This window comes from Oryx dammah, unplaced genomic scaffold (genome assembly GCF_014754425.2).
Source record: "Oryx dammah isolate SB20612 unplaced genomic scaffold, SCBI_Odam_1.1 HiC_scaffold_22, whole genome shotgun sequence".
Taxonomy (NCBI): domain Eukaryota; kingdom Metazoa; phylum Chordata; class Mammalia; order Artiodactyla; family Bovidae; genus Oryx; species Oryx dammah.
The window spans coordinates 24,102,457-24,120,458 of NW_024070206.1; the positions used below are offsets into that span (position 1 = coordinate 24,102,457).

An 18,002-nucleotide genomic window follows, 5' to 3' on the forward strand; every position below is an offset into this window, starting at 1 on the left:
CTTCTCTCTACTTAACAAGGAGGAAAAGTTTAACTCCTTTCTGTGGTTTACGTGGAGGGTGGCTCTGGTGGAAATCGGTCTCCTGGCCACAGCCCTTGAGCCAAAACTAACCAGGAAAGAGGCCAGCAGAAGCTCTGGCCCCCCCGCCCCCCCAGGAGCCCTGCGCCCCGTCCCCGTCCTCCACAGCCCTCTGATCACCGCCTCCTCACCGTGAGGCCGGCAGGTCGCAGACCGCTGACCACCACACTCTGGGTGGCCTGGAAACGTTAAGCTGTAAATATTTTGAAACAAGGGAGCGATTTTTCCATGGGTATTTTGTTTTTGTGCAGTTCCTCTCCTTTTGCAGCGTTTTAAGGTCGCAGCTGGGCACCCCTTGCTGACCACTCGAAATGTAGTCATCCTCCATACCTTAGACCCAGACAACTGAGTTAGAAGCAGTTTCTTGGAGGTCCTCTTGGAGAGCATTGTCCTCTACTGGACACGATGTTTCAGGGAAGGTTTACTAGGCGGATGAACACAGGTGGTTTGGCTGAACGAGAAGAGCTGGGATTTGAGGCCCTGTGAGCATCTGGGAGTGGCATGATTCAGCGAAGTTAGTTACCTGCCCTGAGCCTCAGTCTTACTATCAAACAAATGGGTTCAGTGAGATCCATATTCCTGGGTCATGAGACCATGTCTATTGAATTCTTTTTTAATGGCAATGAAGAAATACCATTTCGATCCCTTTATATATTTTTTTAATATTTATTTGGCTGCTCTGGGTCTTTGTTGCTGCAGGGGGCATCTTTGCCCTTCGTTGTCTCGTGGGATCTTTGGTTGTGGCATGTGAATGCTAAAGTTTCAACATGTAGGATCTAGTTCCCTGACGAAGAATGGAACTCCAGGCCCCCTGTATTGGGAGCACAAAGTCTTAACCACTGGACTACTGGGGGAAAATGTGAAAGTGAATAAAGTGTTAGTTGTTCAGTCCTGTCCAACTCTTTGGGACTCCATGGACAGCAGCCCGCCAGGCTCCTCTGTCCATGGGATTCTCCAGGCAAGAATACTGGAGTAGGTTGACATTTCTTTCTCCAGGGGATCTTCCCAACCCAGGAATCAAATCCGGGTCTCCTGCATTGGCAGGCGGATTCTTTACCATCTGAGCCACCAGGGAAGCCAGACAAAAGAAAGCAGCCATAATGATTAAATCAATAGCATAATTTCAAGTTCCACTGGAATAGAAGGACCATGTGCATTTTTTTAATCAATCTTTTTGAGAATGTTCCTCTTAAATGAAGTGTTTCCCTTACTGCATGTAAGCCCGTCACTTTCTGTTTCTGTCTTGACGAGATTTATTAAATTCCCCATCCTTGGGCCTCACTCTACTACACACATCCTAGAGCTCAGACCTCAGTGGATTCTTTTTCTTTTTTAGACAGAAGGCTTCATTTCGTTGTTTTGGACTGCATTGGATCTTCGTTGGTTGCCACATATGGACTTTCTGTAATTTCGGGGAGTGTGGGCTACTCTTTGTTGGGGTGCTCAGGCTTCTCATTGCAGTGGCTTCTCGTGTTGGAGAGCATAGGCTCTAGGGCATGTAGGCTCAGTAGTTTTGGCGCATGGGCTTAGCTATCCCATGGCATGTGGAATCTTCCAGAACAGGGATGAAACCCGTGTCCCCTGCATTGGCAAGCAGATTCTTAACCACTGGACCACCAGGGATGCCCCCTCAGTGGATTATAAATCATTCGTGGTGCTGAATCATGGAAGCAGAATTTAGAAGAAGGGGAAAAAAAAACCCAACAAGACAGAAGGAAGTGTTCAGTTTGCAAAATGAAGAAAGAGTGATGCTGGGAAAATTGGGGGATGTAGTTGTCTGAGTTTTGTCCTCAAAGTACGATCTAAGCAATCTGAATTTCTTTTAACTTCCTATTTGATGACTGACAGGTGGTACTTCTTTGACTCCAGTAACCCTGACTGAATCATGCCAGGCTCTACACACCAGTAAAAATCACAGTAAAACCCCTGGAAGAACAGCTATGACAAATTTAGCATATTAAAAAGCAGAGACATCATTTTGCTAACAAAGGTCCATATTGTCAAAGCTATGGTTTTTCCAGTAGCATATACAGATGTGATAGTTGGGCCATAAAGAAGGCCAAGTGCCAAAGAATTTAGGCTTTTGAACTGTGGTGCTGGAGAAGACTCTTGAGAGTCCCTTGGACTGCAAGGAAATCAAACCAGTCAATCCTAAAGGAAATCAACCCTGAATATTCATTGGAAGGACTGATGCTAAAGCTGAAGCTCCAATACTATGGCCACCTGATGTGAAGAGCCAACTTCTTGGAAAAGACCCTGATGCTGGGAAAGATTGAGGGCAGAAGGGGGTGACAGAGGATGAGATAACTGGATGGCATCACTGATTCAATGGACATGAGTTTGAGCAAACTCTGGGAGATGGTGAAGGACAAGGAAGCCTGGTGTGCTGCAGTGCATGGGGCCGTAAAGAGTCGAACACAATTGAGCAACTGAACAATGATGACAACACCGAAGCCTCTGGGGTGCGAGACCCCATGGCAGATGGTTCCCTGTTTCAGAGGGAGCCAGTCACAAATCCTTACCTCCTTTGGGCACTGGGGCTTGACCAACCTGTTGGGGAAGCAATGTCCCAGGGTTTCTTTCTGTCCCTAGTAGATGCCTAACATCACTGCCGCTGCCCTGAAAGTCCCTGTTGATCCAAGCCTCTAATTCCTTCAGTTCAGTCGCTCAGTCGTGTCCGACTCTTTGCAACCCCATGGACTGTAGCACACCAGGCTTCCGTGTGTATGATCAACTCCCAGAGCTTACTCAAACTCATGGCCATCGAGTTGATGATGTCATCCAACCATCTCATCCTCTGTTGTCCCCTTCTCCTCCTGCCTTCAATCTTTCCCAGCATCAGGGTCTTTTCCAATGAGTCAGTTCTTCACATCAGATGGCCAGAGTATTGGAGTTTCAGCTTTAGCATCACTCTTTCCAGTGAATATTCAGGACTGATTTCCTTTAGGATTGCCTAGTTTGATCTCCTTGCAGTCCAAGGGACTCTCAAGAGTCTTGTCCAACACCACAGTTCAAAAGCATCAATTCTTCAGCGCTCAGCTTTCTTCACAGTCCAACTCTCACATCCATACATGACTACTGGAAAAACCATAGCTTTGACTAGATAGACCTTTGTTGGTAAAGTAATGTCTCTGCTTTTTAATACACTGTCTAGGTTGGTCAGCTTTTCTTCCAAGGAGCAAGCATCTTTTAATTTCATGGCTGAAGTCATCATCTGCAGTGATTTTGAAGCCCCCCAAAATTAAGTCAGCCACTGTTTCCACTGCCTCCCCATCTATTTGCCATGAAGTGATGGAACCAGATGCCATTATCTTAGTTTTCTGAACGTTGAGTTTTAAGCCAATTTTTTCACTCTTTCACTTTCATCAAGAGGCTCTTTAGTTCTTCTTCGTTTTCTGCCATAAAGGTGGTGTCATCTGCACATCTGAGGTTATTGCTATTTCTCCCAGCAATCCTGATTCCAGCTTGTATTTCATCCAGCTTGGCATTTCTCATGATGTACTCTGCATATAAGTTAAATAAGCAGGGTGACAATATACAGCCTTGATGTACTTCTTTTTCCCAATTTGGAACCAGTTTGTTGTTCCATGTCCAGTTCTAACTGTCTCTTCTTGACCTGCATACAGATTTCTCAGGAGGCAGGTCAGGTGGTCAGCCTCCAGAATCATTGACATGATTCCTATTGACATGGAAGAGATGATAATGGTCACTAGATGGCGCCAAGTTGCACTTGGCCCTCTGAGGAGGTGTAGCCAACCCCATCATAACTCTAAAAATAATGTGACACTCCCCACCCCCACCCCGAGAAGGCGATGGCACCCCACTCCAGCACTCTTGCCTGAAAAAGCCCATGGACGGAGGAGCCTGGTGGGCCGCAGTCCATGGGGTTGCTAAGAGTGGGACACGACTGAGCGACTTCACTTTCACTTTTCACTTTCATGCATTGGAGAAGGACATGGCAACCCACTCCAATGTTCTTGCCTGGAGAATCCCAGGGACGGGGGAGCCTCATGGGCTGCCATCTATGGGGTTGCACAGAGTCAGACACGGCTGAAGCGACTTAGCAGCCCCACCCCCCAAATCACAGGTATCACATTGTGGCAGGATTTTTACTGTAAATCACAGCAAATGATATGATACTGTATTTGGGTGTGTTATCCTGTTTTGATTATTCACGCTGAAAGGAAATAGCTGACAAGCAATCAAAAAATTATCCAGAATATCAGACATCTGATGTTGGAAGGTGCCATTTCATTTTGTTGGTGTATCAGCGGGCAGAATGTGTGGAGAACCCATTTTGACAAAATAATGAGTTCACACTGTAGGAAAAGTCCCAAGATGATCTATTTTCTTAGATCAGATGGTGACTCAGGCGGCAAAGAATCCACATGCAGTGCAGGAGACACCAATTTGATCCTCTGGTCTGGAAGATCCCTGGAAAAGGAAAGGGCAACCCACCCCAGTATTCTTGCCTGGAGAATCCCGTGGACAGAGGAACCTGGCAAGTTAATAGTCCATGGAGTCACAAAGAGTCAGACACGACTGAGTGACTAACACACACACCCTAATGATGGTCACTCCCTGACCCACCCACTCTGGTCTGCAGATGAGTAAGTGACAGTGAGTGCTGTCCCCTCCAAACTTCCTGGGAATCGGAAGGTAGCTCCCTTGTGGTTACTGTGCCGGAAACTCAGTCAAGTGAGGGGAGCCATCAACCGTGCACCTGTCTGCATCCCTTGGCCTCCCTGTGCTCGTGGGGAACCTGAGCCCAGCCTAGTCCTGCTCCAGCTCTGCCTCCACTGGCCACCGTGAGCCTCTGCTGCCCTTATCATCTCTCAGGTACCTTAGCTAAAAACTGTGGAGGATGGAGTACAGACTGCTGAGCTGTGTTCAAATGTAAAGCTGTGTGATTCATGCAGAGCTGGGATGGAAGGTTTTCCTGGGGGAGCCTCTGCCAGCCCCAGGTAACTGAACAGCAGCTACATGTCTATTATTCTCATTGCCTCCGCTTTCTGAGCACACGTGATACCGAAATGTGACATCTGTGCTTTCCTCTTCCTTCAACTCTCAGACAACCCCTAGGAAGCAGTCAAGAATCTCTGTCCCTGTCTTTTATGGGTTAGGAAATTATGCCAAATCGCAGGGCAGCAGAACAGCAGGACAGAGAAAATCAATCTTCCTGTTCACTGTTCATCACAGGACACTTTTTTTTTTAGTGATCTCCAGAGGCACCCTGAATACTGAAGCAAGTATTTCATTCAACTAGATAACCCAAGTGGCAGCTAGAACCATGGGTAACTAACTGGCATTTGGTGTTAGTGTTAACAGTCCCAAAGGGAAAGGCTGGGGGTGGGGCTGGGAATGAGGTGGGGGAGAAAGTGATGGAAACACAATAGTCTGAACCACTTTTTAAGGGGTCTGTGGAAAGCTGGTTAAGGACTTGTTCTTTACCGAGGGGCTAGTTCCCACTTCGAAACTTCCTTCATTTCTTTTTCTTCCTCCATCGTGCTCCATACATGCAAAGCTGAGAATAGTGTATCCAGCTTCCTCAAGACCCAGGGGTCATCCGCAGATGCTTGCAGGGAGGGGCTGGTGGCTGCCCCGACCCAGGCACCTGGTCTGATCACATCCCCTGAAGGACAGCGCTTCAGGGAGTGGACTCCTACAGGCTGCCTGAGGGCTGGTCTCCCACTAAGTGAAAGTGAAATTTACGTAGCTCAGTCGATCTGACTCTTTGCGACCCCATGTACTGTAGCCTACCTGGCTCCTCCGTCCATGGAATTTTCCAGGCAAGAGTACTAGAGTGGGTTGCCATTTCCTTCTCCAGGGAATCTTCCTGACCCAGGGATCGAACCCGGGTCTCCTGCATCGCAGGCAGACACTTTACCATCCGAGCCACCAGGGAAGTCCAATCTCCCACTAGCGGGTACATTTTTACAATATTTTACATATTTTATAATAGGAGATGCACATGCAGTGTCCTCCCTCTCAGAAACAACACCACAACTCAGAACATAAGTTTATATAGTGAGCATATACCCGGAAAAGGGAAGGAAGGAAAGGAGGAGGGAGGGAGGTAAGAGAAAGGAAAAGAAAGGCAGGAAGAAAGGGAGGAGGATCTGAGTGCAGGTGAACACCATTTGCAGGAGGTTATGACAGTGTGCTGGGGAAGGCAATGGCAACCCACCCCAGCATTCTTGCCTGGAGGATCCCAGGGACAGGGAGCCTGGTGGGCTGCCGTCTATGAAGTCGCACAGAGTCAGACAGACTTGACGACTGATGCGACTTAGCAGCAGCAGCAGCGTGACAGTGTGCTCAGCTCACCCCCTCCCCAACCTTCTCCTTCCCCTCCAAACCCCCCTCCACCAGCACTTTGCCCTGTTCTCAGGGTTAGAACACACAGGCTCACAACCTCTTTGCTTTTCTTTTTTCCAGTGTTTTTTTTCTTCAGTGTTCTTTATGAACCGCCAGAATCTTCTCCATGAGTTACTTTGCTCAGTGTTAGCTGTGGTTAATATTTTCCCAAGAAGGCAGACTGCCCCTGGCCTCATCTGTGTTACTCATTATTTCTCAGGGTTCCCTGTTGCCTGGGAAGATTTATACAGATGGCCAGTCCTGTCTGTTTTATGTCGGTTCATATTAATCTCTGTTTCAGAAACTTCCATCTCAGAGATCGGTGTTTTTCAGTCTTTCTCCTTCAGTCCTGTGGGGGGTGTCACCTTTAAGGAGGCCCACATCTGCCCCCTAAGCAGGGACCTTAGTCTATCAACAGACCTGCTTTCACGTTCAATGTCTTGATGTGTTTTGTGGGCCCTAATATCCAATGGGTGTCAGTTACAGTATCAGCAGTTAAAACCCATGCAGAAATCAGTGTCTTTGTTTTCGCTGTCTTCCAGTGTCATCTTGCATTACAACATATAAGAAGACACCACCTCCAGTCCCACCCAGAACTACCACGAAACCTTTCATTTCTATCACAGCCCAGAGTAGCACAGAGTCGGCCCAGGATGCCTACATGGACGGACAGGGCCAGCGAGGGGATATTATCAGCCAGTCTGGACTGAGCAACTCCACGGAGAGCCTGGACAGTATGAAGGCTCTGACAGCTGCCATCGAAGCCGCCAATGCCCAGATCCACGGCCCTGCGAGTCAACACATGGGCAACAACGCCACCACCGCCACCGCCATGGCCACCGTCGCTGCAGAGGACAGGAAGAAGGACCACTTCAAGAAAAACCGATGCCTGTCCATTGGGATCCAGGTAACAGCCTCCCTTTCTTAAAAAAAAATTATTAGTTACATATTGGGGAGCTTCCCTGGTGGCTCAGCTGGTAAAGAATCTGCCTGCAATGCAGGAGACTTGGGTTCAATCCCTGGGTTGGGAAGATCCCCTGGAGAAGGCAACAGCTGCCCACTCCAGTATTCTGACCTGGAGAGCTCCATGGACTATATAGTCCTTGGGGTTGCAGAGTCGGACACGACTGAGTGAGTTATTTTTGGCTGCTCTGGTCTTTGTTGCTGTGCACAGGCTTTCTCTAGTTGCAGTGAGCAGGGACTACTCTCCATTTGCCGTGTGAGGGCTTCTCGTTGCGGAAGCTTCTCTTGTTGGGAAGCACGGGCTCGGTAGTTGTGTTGTACGGGCTTAGTTGCTGCATAGCATGTGGAATCTTCCTGGACCCCTGCATTGGCAGGCAGATCCTTTTTTTTTTTTTTTTTTAATCTTTATTGAATTTGTCACAATATTGCTTCATTTTATGTTTTGCATTTTTGTCACAAGGCATGTGGGATCTTACTTCCCTGATGAGGGTTCGAACCTGCACTCCCTGCATTGGAAGGCAAAGTCTTAACTACTGGACCACCAGGGAAGTCCTGGCAGGTGGATTCTTAACCACTGTACCACAAGGGAAGTCCCAACAACTTCACTTTCTGTCCTTTGAAATAGGAACCCAAAATCAAGAAATGTAAACTTTTTGTTTTCCAGAAGATTTGCTCTCTTGCCATTTTGGATGATGTAGCTATTGTAGAACTGGACTCTCAAATTATTGGCTCTGGACTCCCCTAAGTTAAATGTAATTTTAGGGAGTTCCCTGGTGGTCCAGTGGTTAGGACTCCACGATTTCACTGCCATGGGTGCAGGTTCAAACCTTGGTCAGAGAACTAAGATTCTGTAAGCCATGTGCGCCCCTCCCCCAAAAAGAGTGATTTAAAAAAATTATGAAAGTGTTTTGTCTATAGACATTATTAGCAAATTTTTCCCCCAAATATTCCATTTTTTAAAAATTGAAGAACAGTTGATTAGCTACTTTTATTTTTGTTCTTCAAATTGAATGTTGTGAGACAAGGGGATGATAATTAAACAAACATGAATGCAATATCAAACATGAAGTGCCCTCAATTCCTGATGCACATTTGGAGTCTCAAAAAAAGAGTGGGCATCCAAGAAAAACCTGGGTTGCCGGCTGGTGTTAACGGTGTGTTTGATGCTACTGAGTAACCACATGAGAACAAAAATGGGAACTACTTCACACAGATGTGGGAGTGATTACCAGTGAAACCAAAAGGGATGGAGAGCGTGGAAAGCAATAACTCACATCACAGCATCGTGAGGGAAGAATGTGCGCCAGGGTCAGTGTGATTGTGGGTTGCTTAATCATACATGTCATTAAAAAGGCGGAGACTCTGGCAGGCTTCTCAGCTCACATCACTGTTTTCTGCTGCCAGGTGATAAGATCAGACTGATTTTGGGGCTGATCAGTTCAGCTTGGCTTACCCTGCTGGAAGGTTCCTTCCATCCATGTAGAAGAGTCATTCTTTCCCCCCTGCTTTTTTTTGTTGTTGTGCTGTACCATTCTGCAGGTGCCCTTTGAATAATAACTTCCTGACATGGCGGCCAATAAATCTGTCCACGCTGAACCAACTCTAAGGCACATCTGAGAGCAGGCATGGGGTACGTTTTCACAGCAATGATGGATGTTCACCATCCACTCTGCAGCGTCCACTTTGAAAGGGCAATTAGACTTTCTCTGGTAGCAACAAGTCAAATGCTTTTATGTAACCTACAGGTTACCATGGCACGAGTTGTCAAGTTTCCTACAAGAACTTGTAGCACTGGTGGCTTGGGACCAGATGACCTAGCAGGAGGCCAGGGTCTGGAGCCAGCCTCCATCCACCCTCATCCCAACCACATTCCAGGAGCTGATTCCCTCCCACCGCCCAGAGGATTCTGAGGAGTAGGGAAGAGCAGAGGTCCCGCCTCTGTGTTGTCCCAGGCAAATTATTTCATCTTCCGGAGTCTATTTTCTAATATAGCCCACCTAGGGTTATTTGGAGGACTGAGTTTACAGAATGCAGCTTTCTGTGAGGGTTTCAGTTAGGGATGATGAAAAAAGATTCTGGGGATGGATAATGCTGCTGGTAGTGCAACGATGTGGATGTACTTAATGCCACTTAAAATGGACACTTAAAACAGGTTAATATGGAGAATTTTATATTATGTCCATTTTGCTGTTGTTCGTTTAGTTGCTAAGTCATGTCCAACTCTTTGCAACCCCATGGACTGTAGCCAGCCAGGCTCCTCTGTCCATGGGATTTCTCAGGCCAGAATATTAGACTGCGTTGCCATTTCCTTCTCCAGGGGAGAAGGAATAACCAGTCAGTTCTCCTTTCTGGAGAAAATTAATATTACCAATATTTGCATCTCCCTGCAGGGTTATTTTGCACACGTGCTTAGTCGCTCAGTCATGTCTGACTCTTTGTGACCTTGTGGACTATATAGCCCACCAGACTCCTCTGTCCATGGGGATTCTCCAGGCAAGAATACTGGAGTGGGTTGCCATGCCTTCCTTCAGGGGATCTTCCCAACCCAGGGATTGAACCCAGGTCTCAGGCATTGCAGGCAGATTCTTTACTGTCTGAGCCACCAGGGAAGCCCAAGAATACTGAAGTGGGTAGCCTATCCCTTCTCCAGGTTATCTTCCTGACCCAGGAATCAAACTGGGGCCTCTTGCATCTCAGGCAAATTCTTCACCAGCTGAGCTACCAGGGAAGAGCTATTTTGTGCATAGTCAACCACATATGTTTTATTTATACCTTTTTAACCCAAATATTAGCAGCATATACCTCTCACTAGTCTGTATCTTGCCTTTTTTTTCACTTAACAATTTAAAGGTAATTATTTATCAGTCTTATTGTTCATTTTATGTAAAAGGTTCTGTCATCACTTCCTAGGTCCGCTGGTTGGTTAGGTAACTCTCCAAATAATAAAGCATTCATGCACTATATGACATCCCACTTGTATTATCATTATTATTAGCCAGTAAGATGGAACTATTCTGAAATTCACAAAAAATATTGAGAACAAAGACTCTGTTTCAAAGACTGCACTGCTTCTTGAATATATGGATATTTTAGTGAGCCAAAGAATTGTTCTTGCTCTTCTTTGACTCTTTGTTCACAGCTACAGAAATTACATGAGAGGACTGCAAGCTTTATATGGTTGTCTCATCCAGCCCCTACAGCAGCCTTCTGGTATAGGTGGTGTGATCACCTCTACCCTAGAAATGAGAACCCAAGGTCACACATCTTGTGTTGACAGAGCCTAGATTGTACCTTCACGTTTATTTTTAATTAATTTATTTTTAATCTTTTGGCTATGCCACACGGCATGTGGGATCTTAGTTTCCCAACCAGGGATCAAACCCATGCCCCCGACACTGGCAGCTTGAAGTCTTAACCACTGGACCATCAGGAAGATCCCTACACCTTCGCATTCAGTGTGACCACATGATGCAGCTTCTTTGATGAAGAATAATAATAGAAGGCAAAAGGAAAAGAGGGTGCCAGAGGATGAGATGATTAGATAGCGTCACTGACTCAAAGGACATGAACAAAGTCCACAAGATAGTGGAATACAGGGAAGCCTGGTGTGCTGCAGTCCGTGGGGTGGCAAAGAATCGGACATGACTTAGCGATGGAACAAGTAAACTACAATTTAGGCTACAAAATAGGCATCAAATTTCATTACACTGAAATCCAACTTAAATCTGAATCCCTTAGATATGTGAGATTATTACTAAGTCCTCGGACTCCTTCTCACAGTTTACCTTTTTAGGGTCAGAATTCTCAAATCTTTTCCAACATTTTAAATTTAATCTATATCTAATAGTTAACATTATAATCATTTACTTCACAACCTATGTGAACTTAGGCCAATTACTTAATAGTTTCCTCATCTGGAAAAGAATTTAGAAATATGTTGCAGGATTAATTAAATCTCTGTCCTGAAAGAAAAACTAAGAACGCCCATGGCAGATGATACAATTTTAGCATTGTTTGGATAATGATCATCTTAAAGGAGGATGGGCTTCCTTGGTGGCTCAGCTGGTAAAGAATACGCCCAAAATTCGACAGACCTGGGTTTAGTCCCTGGGTTGGGAAGATCCCCTGGAGAAGGGAACCGATACCCACTCCAGTATTCTGGCCTGGAGAATTCCACGAACTGTATAGTCCATGAGGTCATAAAGGGTCGGACACCACCGAGTGACTTTCACTTCACTTCAAGTTATTATCACTGTTACTTTTTTTGCTCATTCCCTGGTGGCTCAGATGGTAAAGAATCTGCCTGCAATGCAGGAGACGTGGGGTCGATCCCTGGGTTGGGCAGATCCCCTGGAGGAGGAAATGGCAACCCAGTCCAGTATTCTTGCTTGGGAAATCTCATGGACAGAGGAGCCTGGCAGGCTTCAGTCCATGGGGTGGCAGAGTCAGACACGACTGACTGATTAACACTTAAAAGGAGGATAATACTAATAATAACAACTCAGCCCAATATTTACTGAGCCCTTAGTAGGCCAGGCACTATGCTTTGAACTTTACATATATTGTACCCATCAGTTTGTATTATAACCTATAAAGTACCAATGCAACAGCAACTATTATTATTTTTTAAAAAAGTTTAAATAGATTACCCCACACACTATATGAGAGAGGTGACATTTGTCAATATTTGGATCTAAGGGGATTAAAGTCAGAGATAGATTTACTGGCAATGACTAAAGCTTAAGATGATTACAACACTTTGATGCAAATAAACTATGTGTCTGGATATGGAGGGCAGCCCAGAACAGGACACAGCAGCCTCCTCTCCCGTCCTCGGACCCCTGCTTCCTTTCCTTCTCCTTTTCTCAGGGCATGGAACATCCTGGTTCTTTTTCTTTCATGGTTGTACTGGGTCATTGTTGCTGCATGTGGGCTTTCTCTAGTTGCAGTGGGCGGGCTTCTCATTGCAGTGGCTTCCTTGTTGCAGAGCACGGGCTTTAGGCACATGGACTTCACTAGCTGTGGCTCTCAGACTCAGTAGTTGTGTTTTAGTTTTATAAGACTTATATTACATTGTTTTTATTTTTAGAAAAGAAATAATTTATTAAGAAAAAAGATGAATAAGACTAATTGCTCTGAATAGTCACAAAATTTATTTCATATTTCAGTTGGGTCTGATCTGTCACATAAGCTACCAGTTATATTTAGATATATTTTCTATATGAATTATAACATACACATAGCTATTTAGAAGCTATGGAGTGATATCCAAAGTCAATTCCTTAATTTAAGGGGGAAAAAATGAAGTACTCTACAATTTATCTTAATAAGTTTATAGCTAAATATCCCAGTATCAACAATTCTAACTACAATAAGTGAAATTTCTTCCTTCTTTTCTATTTTGTTATGTGCAAATTCAAAACTTTAAAAAGCACAATCCCATGAGGTGAAAGTGAAAGTCGCTCAGTCATGTCTGACTCTTTGTGACCCCATGGACTGTAGTCCATGGAATTCTCCAGGCTAGAATACTGGAGTGGGTAGCCTTTCCCTTCTCCAGGGGATATTCCCAACCCAGGGATCAAACCCAGGTCTCCCTCATTGCAGGTAGATTCTTTACTAGTTGAGCCACAAGGGAAACCCAAGCATACTGGGGTGGGTAGCCTATCCCTTCTCCAAAGGATCTTCCCGACCCAGGGATCGAACAAGGGTCTCCTGCATTACAGGTGGATTCTTTACCATCTGAGTTATCAGGGAAGCCCATCCCATGAGGTACTTCCTCCTAATATAGTGCTCACAAGTAAGTACATCCTGACAAATCTCTGCAGGAATCAGACATTTATTGGACAACTTAGGAGTGAACAAAACTGCATTTTACTAAGATCAGCAGAGTCAAAGTGCACGCTAATTATGTAGTGATGCTGTGCATCAAATACACAAAGATTGAACGCATTACCAAACATTCCAGTAATACTGCAGATGTTTCTAATGAAATGAGACTTTGTTTTTCAAGCAAGATGACTAAAATAGAGCACCTCTACTTGTGGCTGTTTCTTCAGGTGGATGATGCTGAAGAACCTGACAAAACAGGGGGAAATAAAGCACCCAGTAAGTTCCAGTCCGTAGGAGTGCAAGTAGAAGAAGAGAAATGGTGAGTCTACCGTTCATCCTCTTTCATCTTGATGTTGGCAAGTACAAAAATACAAGTATTTTTCCCCATGATAAACCTTCAATATTCAGTGATAATTCCCATTAGCTTCTGGGAGCATTAGAGGGTAAGCCTAAGTCAGTATTAGCTGTTCCTTTCTCTGTTAATACTGGAGACCATTTTATTTACATTTTAGCTAGAGTAGTAGTGCATGCTAAGTTGCTTCAGTCGTGCCCGACTCTTTGCAACACTATGGGCTATAGTCCGCCAGGCTCTTCTGTCCATGGGATTCTCCAGGCAAGAATACTGGAGTGGGTTGCCATGCCTTCTTCCAGGCGATCTTCCTGACCCAGGGACTGAACCCACATCTCTTATGTCTCCTGCACTGGAAGGTGGGTTCTTTACCACTAGTGCTACCGGGGAAGTCCCAGAATAGTAGTATTGGGGCCCAAAATAGGCTTCAATAGCACGATGATTAGTTTGAACTAAAATTACTTAAGGAACAGCCAATGCAAAGAATGATACCTTTACCTTCTTTAGAATCCCTGAAAGCAGGAAATAAATCTTCCACATGAAAGGTGCCCTTCTTGTACTGGGAGCTGGAAAGATATTGTTATCACCAGAAACAGGATTCAGGGCCGAGAAGCCTGAACACTTGTTATTTCTTCATTAAATCATTACCCAAGTCCAAACTCTGCTTAAATTCCTTACTAATTAAACACCCAAACCTGTTTCTTTGTCCTGTCACTCCCTCTCAAATTTATTGCTTCTTTGTCTACAAAGTAAAAGGCTATTTGCTTTGGCCACTTCTTAGGTTCCATTTCTCTGTGACCTCTGTGCACACAAATTTTTCTTTTTCTCCTGTAAATCTGTCTTGTGTCAATGTTATGATTGGTCCAGCCACAGAAACTCAAGAGAGGAGCAAAGGGGAGCCTCTCCCCTCTCTGACGGCAGAACAAGCACATCCCGTTCACACATACATACGAGCATTGTGTGAAGTACCGCTGTGTCCCAGACTACTCCTCTTCAGAAAGCTTTCCCATCTGAGACGACAAGACGTTTTAAGAGAAGAGGACTTTCTCTTTTTTTTTCTTCCTTATTCCTAGAACTAAATAGTGGCTCATGTTTAGCATGTGCTCAAAGAATGATGAACAAAAGAACAAAAGAGGAGTAGGAAGAAGACTTCCTGTCATTACGCAGACAGGAGTTTCTTTAGGGTGCTCTTAAAAAAAAAAAGCTAGATTAAAAAAAATTTTTTTTTAATTTATTTATTTTTGGCTGCACTGGGTCTTCATTGCTGCACACAGGCTTTCTCTAGCTGCAAGGTGAGGGCTTCTCATTGCGGTCACTGCTGTTGCTTCAGAGCACAAGTTTTAGGGTGCACAGGCTTCTGTAGTAGCTCAGTAGTTGTGGAAAACACAGGTTTAGCCGCTCTGCTGGATGTGGAATCTTCCCAGATCAGGGTTAGAACCCGTGTCCCCTGCTTTGGCAAGTGGACTCTCAACTACTGGACCACCAAGAAAGTCCTTTTAGATTGCTCTTTAAAATATGTTTAGAGTCTTAGTATCCAGAAGTAAGAAATTTAGAGTTTGAGAAGATCACTGAATCCAGAAGCTGAAGGAACTTCTGAGGTCAGCATCTTCATTTTGTAATGAGGATTTGGTCCAGAGAGGTAGGTGGGTTTCCCAGTCAAACTGTGAGGACCATGATGGATGGGACTATGTTTACTGATAACACAGAACCCTCAGCTTCCCGATCATGCTTTACATATACTAAGTATATAGTTAACTGTTGACTGGATGGGGTAAGAATGCAGTTATCATAGGAGAAAGAACTCTATATCCTAAATCAGGAAATCATTTCGACTTTGTCACTAACTTTTTAAGTGTTAGTTAGGAGAAATCACTTGGATGTCATTCATCCATCCATTCATCATCTATCCAATCAATAAATATCTATGGGGACTTCCCTGGCAGTCCAGTGGTTAAGACTTCAGCTTCTAAAGGAATGGGTGCGGGTTTGATCCCTGGTTGGGGAGTTAAGATCCCACATGCTTTGAGGGCAAAAAAGTGAAACATAAAATAGAAGCAATATTGAAACAACTTCCATAAAGACTTTAAAAATGGTCCACATCCAAAAACAAAAATTTATCAAATATCTCCTATATGCAAGGCCCCATGTAACATAAACTTAAATCTGAGCATAAGCCATGTTTCAGTTCATGGAAGGGGTCTTATTTTACAGTCTCTTAGTTTGACACTACTTGCATCTAAAAGATTTTCCATATATGTACATATAACATTTTATATTATTATATTTGATATAATTATACAATGCTGGAAGCCCAGATAATTGGTACAGTCCTTCTAGAAATTAATATGACAAAAATTGGTGATAATTATACATCTATCCAGATACATTGACCCAGTAATTCCTTTTATGAGGCTATCCTAAATGAAATCACTCAATGAAAGGGAAACAACTATGGAACATTATCTATTATTGTAAAAAAATTATCAATTGTCAAATGTCAAGCAAAACAAGAATGCTTTTGTAAATTATAGCACATCGGCAAGACAGGCTATTATACAGCTATTAAATATGATTTGTAAAGAGGATATGGAAACATGGGAGAAATTCCCATGGTACAATGTTAAGTGAAAAAGAGTACATAATACCCACATATAATATTCACAAAGATGGACAAGGACTGAAACGTAATCTGTAAAAATTGTAGATTTAGGAGTGAATTTTTCCCCCCTTTACTCGAAAATGTTTAATCATTATATCTACTTCAAGTTATAGTAATCATCATTTTCAAACCAACCTTCTGACACATGTTCCTTTCACGGTTTTAGAAAATGTTTTGAAAAAAATGTAATGACTTCCCTGGTGGTCTTAGTGGTTAAGACTTTGAGCTCCCAACGCAGGGAACATGGGTTCAATCCCTGATCTGGGAGCTAGATGGCATGCCACAAGGCATGGCTAAAAAAAAAATTTTTTTTTCAAAAGAAAATGTAAACTTAGGAGATATGAAAGATCTCATGGTAAGAAAACACATTTCTCCTTCCCCCACTGGCCCAACTTGCTTGTTCTCCTCAATGATGGTTAAGGGCACAGATTCCTGAGCAAAAGCCCCGAGATTCAAATCCTGGCACTACCACATACTAGCTGGGAGGCCTTGATCAAATTATTAAACTTCTTTGTGCCTTGGTTTCTTTATATGTAAAAAGAAGATAACAGGCAGTTTCTGGTCCACCAGGTAAAAAGCTTAGAAGTCACCACTCTGTCGTAACAACTAAGAAACTTTTCAAACTGAAAAATCAACAGTTCTTAAACCCGGCAGAGATGTGAGGCCACAGGGCAAATTACTGCTCTAAGAACTGGAAAGACAGAGACACACAGAGAATCACAACTTACTGGAGTTCAGTTCAGTTCAGTTGCTCAGTCGTGTCCGACTCTGCAACCCCAGGCCTCCCTGTCCATCACCAACTCCCAGAGTTTACTGAAACTCATGTCCATTGAGTCGGTGATGCCATCCAACCATCTCATCCTCTGTCATCCCCTTCTCCTCCCGCCCTCAGTCTTTCCCAGCATCAAGGTCTTTTCCAGTGAGTCAGCTCTTCGCATGAGGTAGCCAAAGTATTGGAGTTTCAGCTTTAGCATCAGTCTTTCCAATGAATATTTAGGACTGATTTTCTTTAGGATTGAGTGGTTTAATATTCTTGCAGTCCAAGGGACTCTAAAGAATCTTCTCCAACACATTTCAAAAGCATCAATTCTTCCGTGCTCAGATTTCTTTATAATCCAACTCTCACATCCATACATGACTACTGGAAAAACCACAGCCTTGACTAGACGGACCTTTGTTGACAAAGTAATGTCTCTGCTTTTTAATATGCTATCTAGGTTGGTCATAACTTTTCTTCCAAGGAGTAAGCGTCTTTTAATTTCATGGCTGCAGTCACCATCTGCAGTGATTTTGGAGCCCAAAAAAGTAAAGTCAGCTACTGTTTCCACTGTTTCCCCATCTATTTCCCATGAAGTATGGGACTAGATGCCATGATCTTCATTTTCTGAATGTTGAGCTTTAAGCCAGCTTTTTCACTCTCCTCTTGCACTTTCATCAAGAGGCTCTTTAGTTCTTCTTCACTTTCTGCCATAAGGGTGGTGTCATCTGTATATCTGAGGTTATTGATATTTGTCCCAGCAATCTTGATTCCAGCTTGTGCTTCTTCCAGCCCAGCGTTTCTCATGATGTACTCTGCATAGAAGTTAAATAAGCAGGGTAACAATATACAGCCTTGATGTACTCCTTTTCCTATTTGGAACCAGTCTCTTGTTCCATGTCCAGTTCTAACTGTTGCTTCCTAACCTGCATATAGGTTTCTCAAGAGGCAAGTCAGGTGGTCTGGTATTCCCATCTCTTTCAGAATTTTCCACAGTTTCTTGTGATCCACAC

The 18,002-nt window shown here is 44.1% G+C and overlaps 1 protein-coding gene across 6 annotated transcripts in view; it reads left to right on the forward strand.

Moving 5' to 3' along the window:
• Positions 1-18,002, forward strand: part of DLGAP1 (DLG associated protein 1) — a 296,372-nt gene that overhangs the window by 236,997 nt on the left and 41,373 nt on the right. For all 6 annotated transcript variants that reach the window (XM_040264664.1, XM_040264665.1, XM_040264666.1 and 3 more), the window contains 2 exons: positions 6,975-7,339; positions 13,452-13,543. In XM_040264664.1, coding sequence (XP_040120598.1) covers positions 6,975-7,339; positions 13,452-13,543 — 457 coding nt within the window. The remainder of the gene's footprint in view (positions 1-6,974; positions 7,340-13,451; positions 13,544-18,002) is intronic.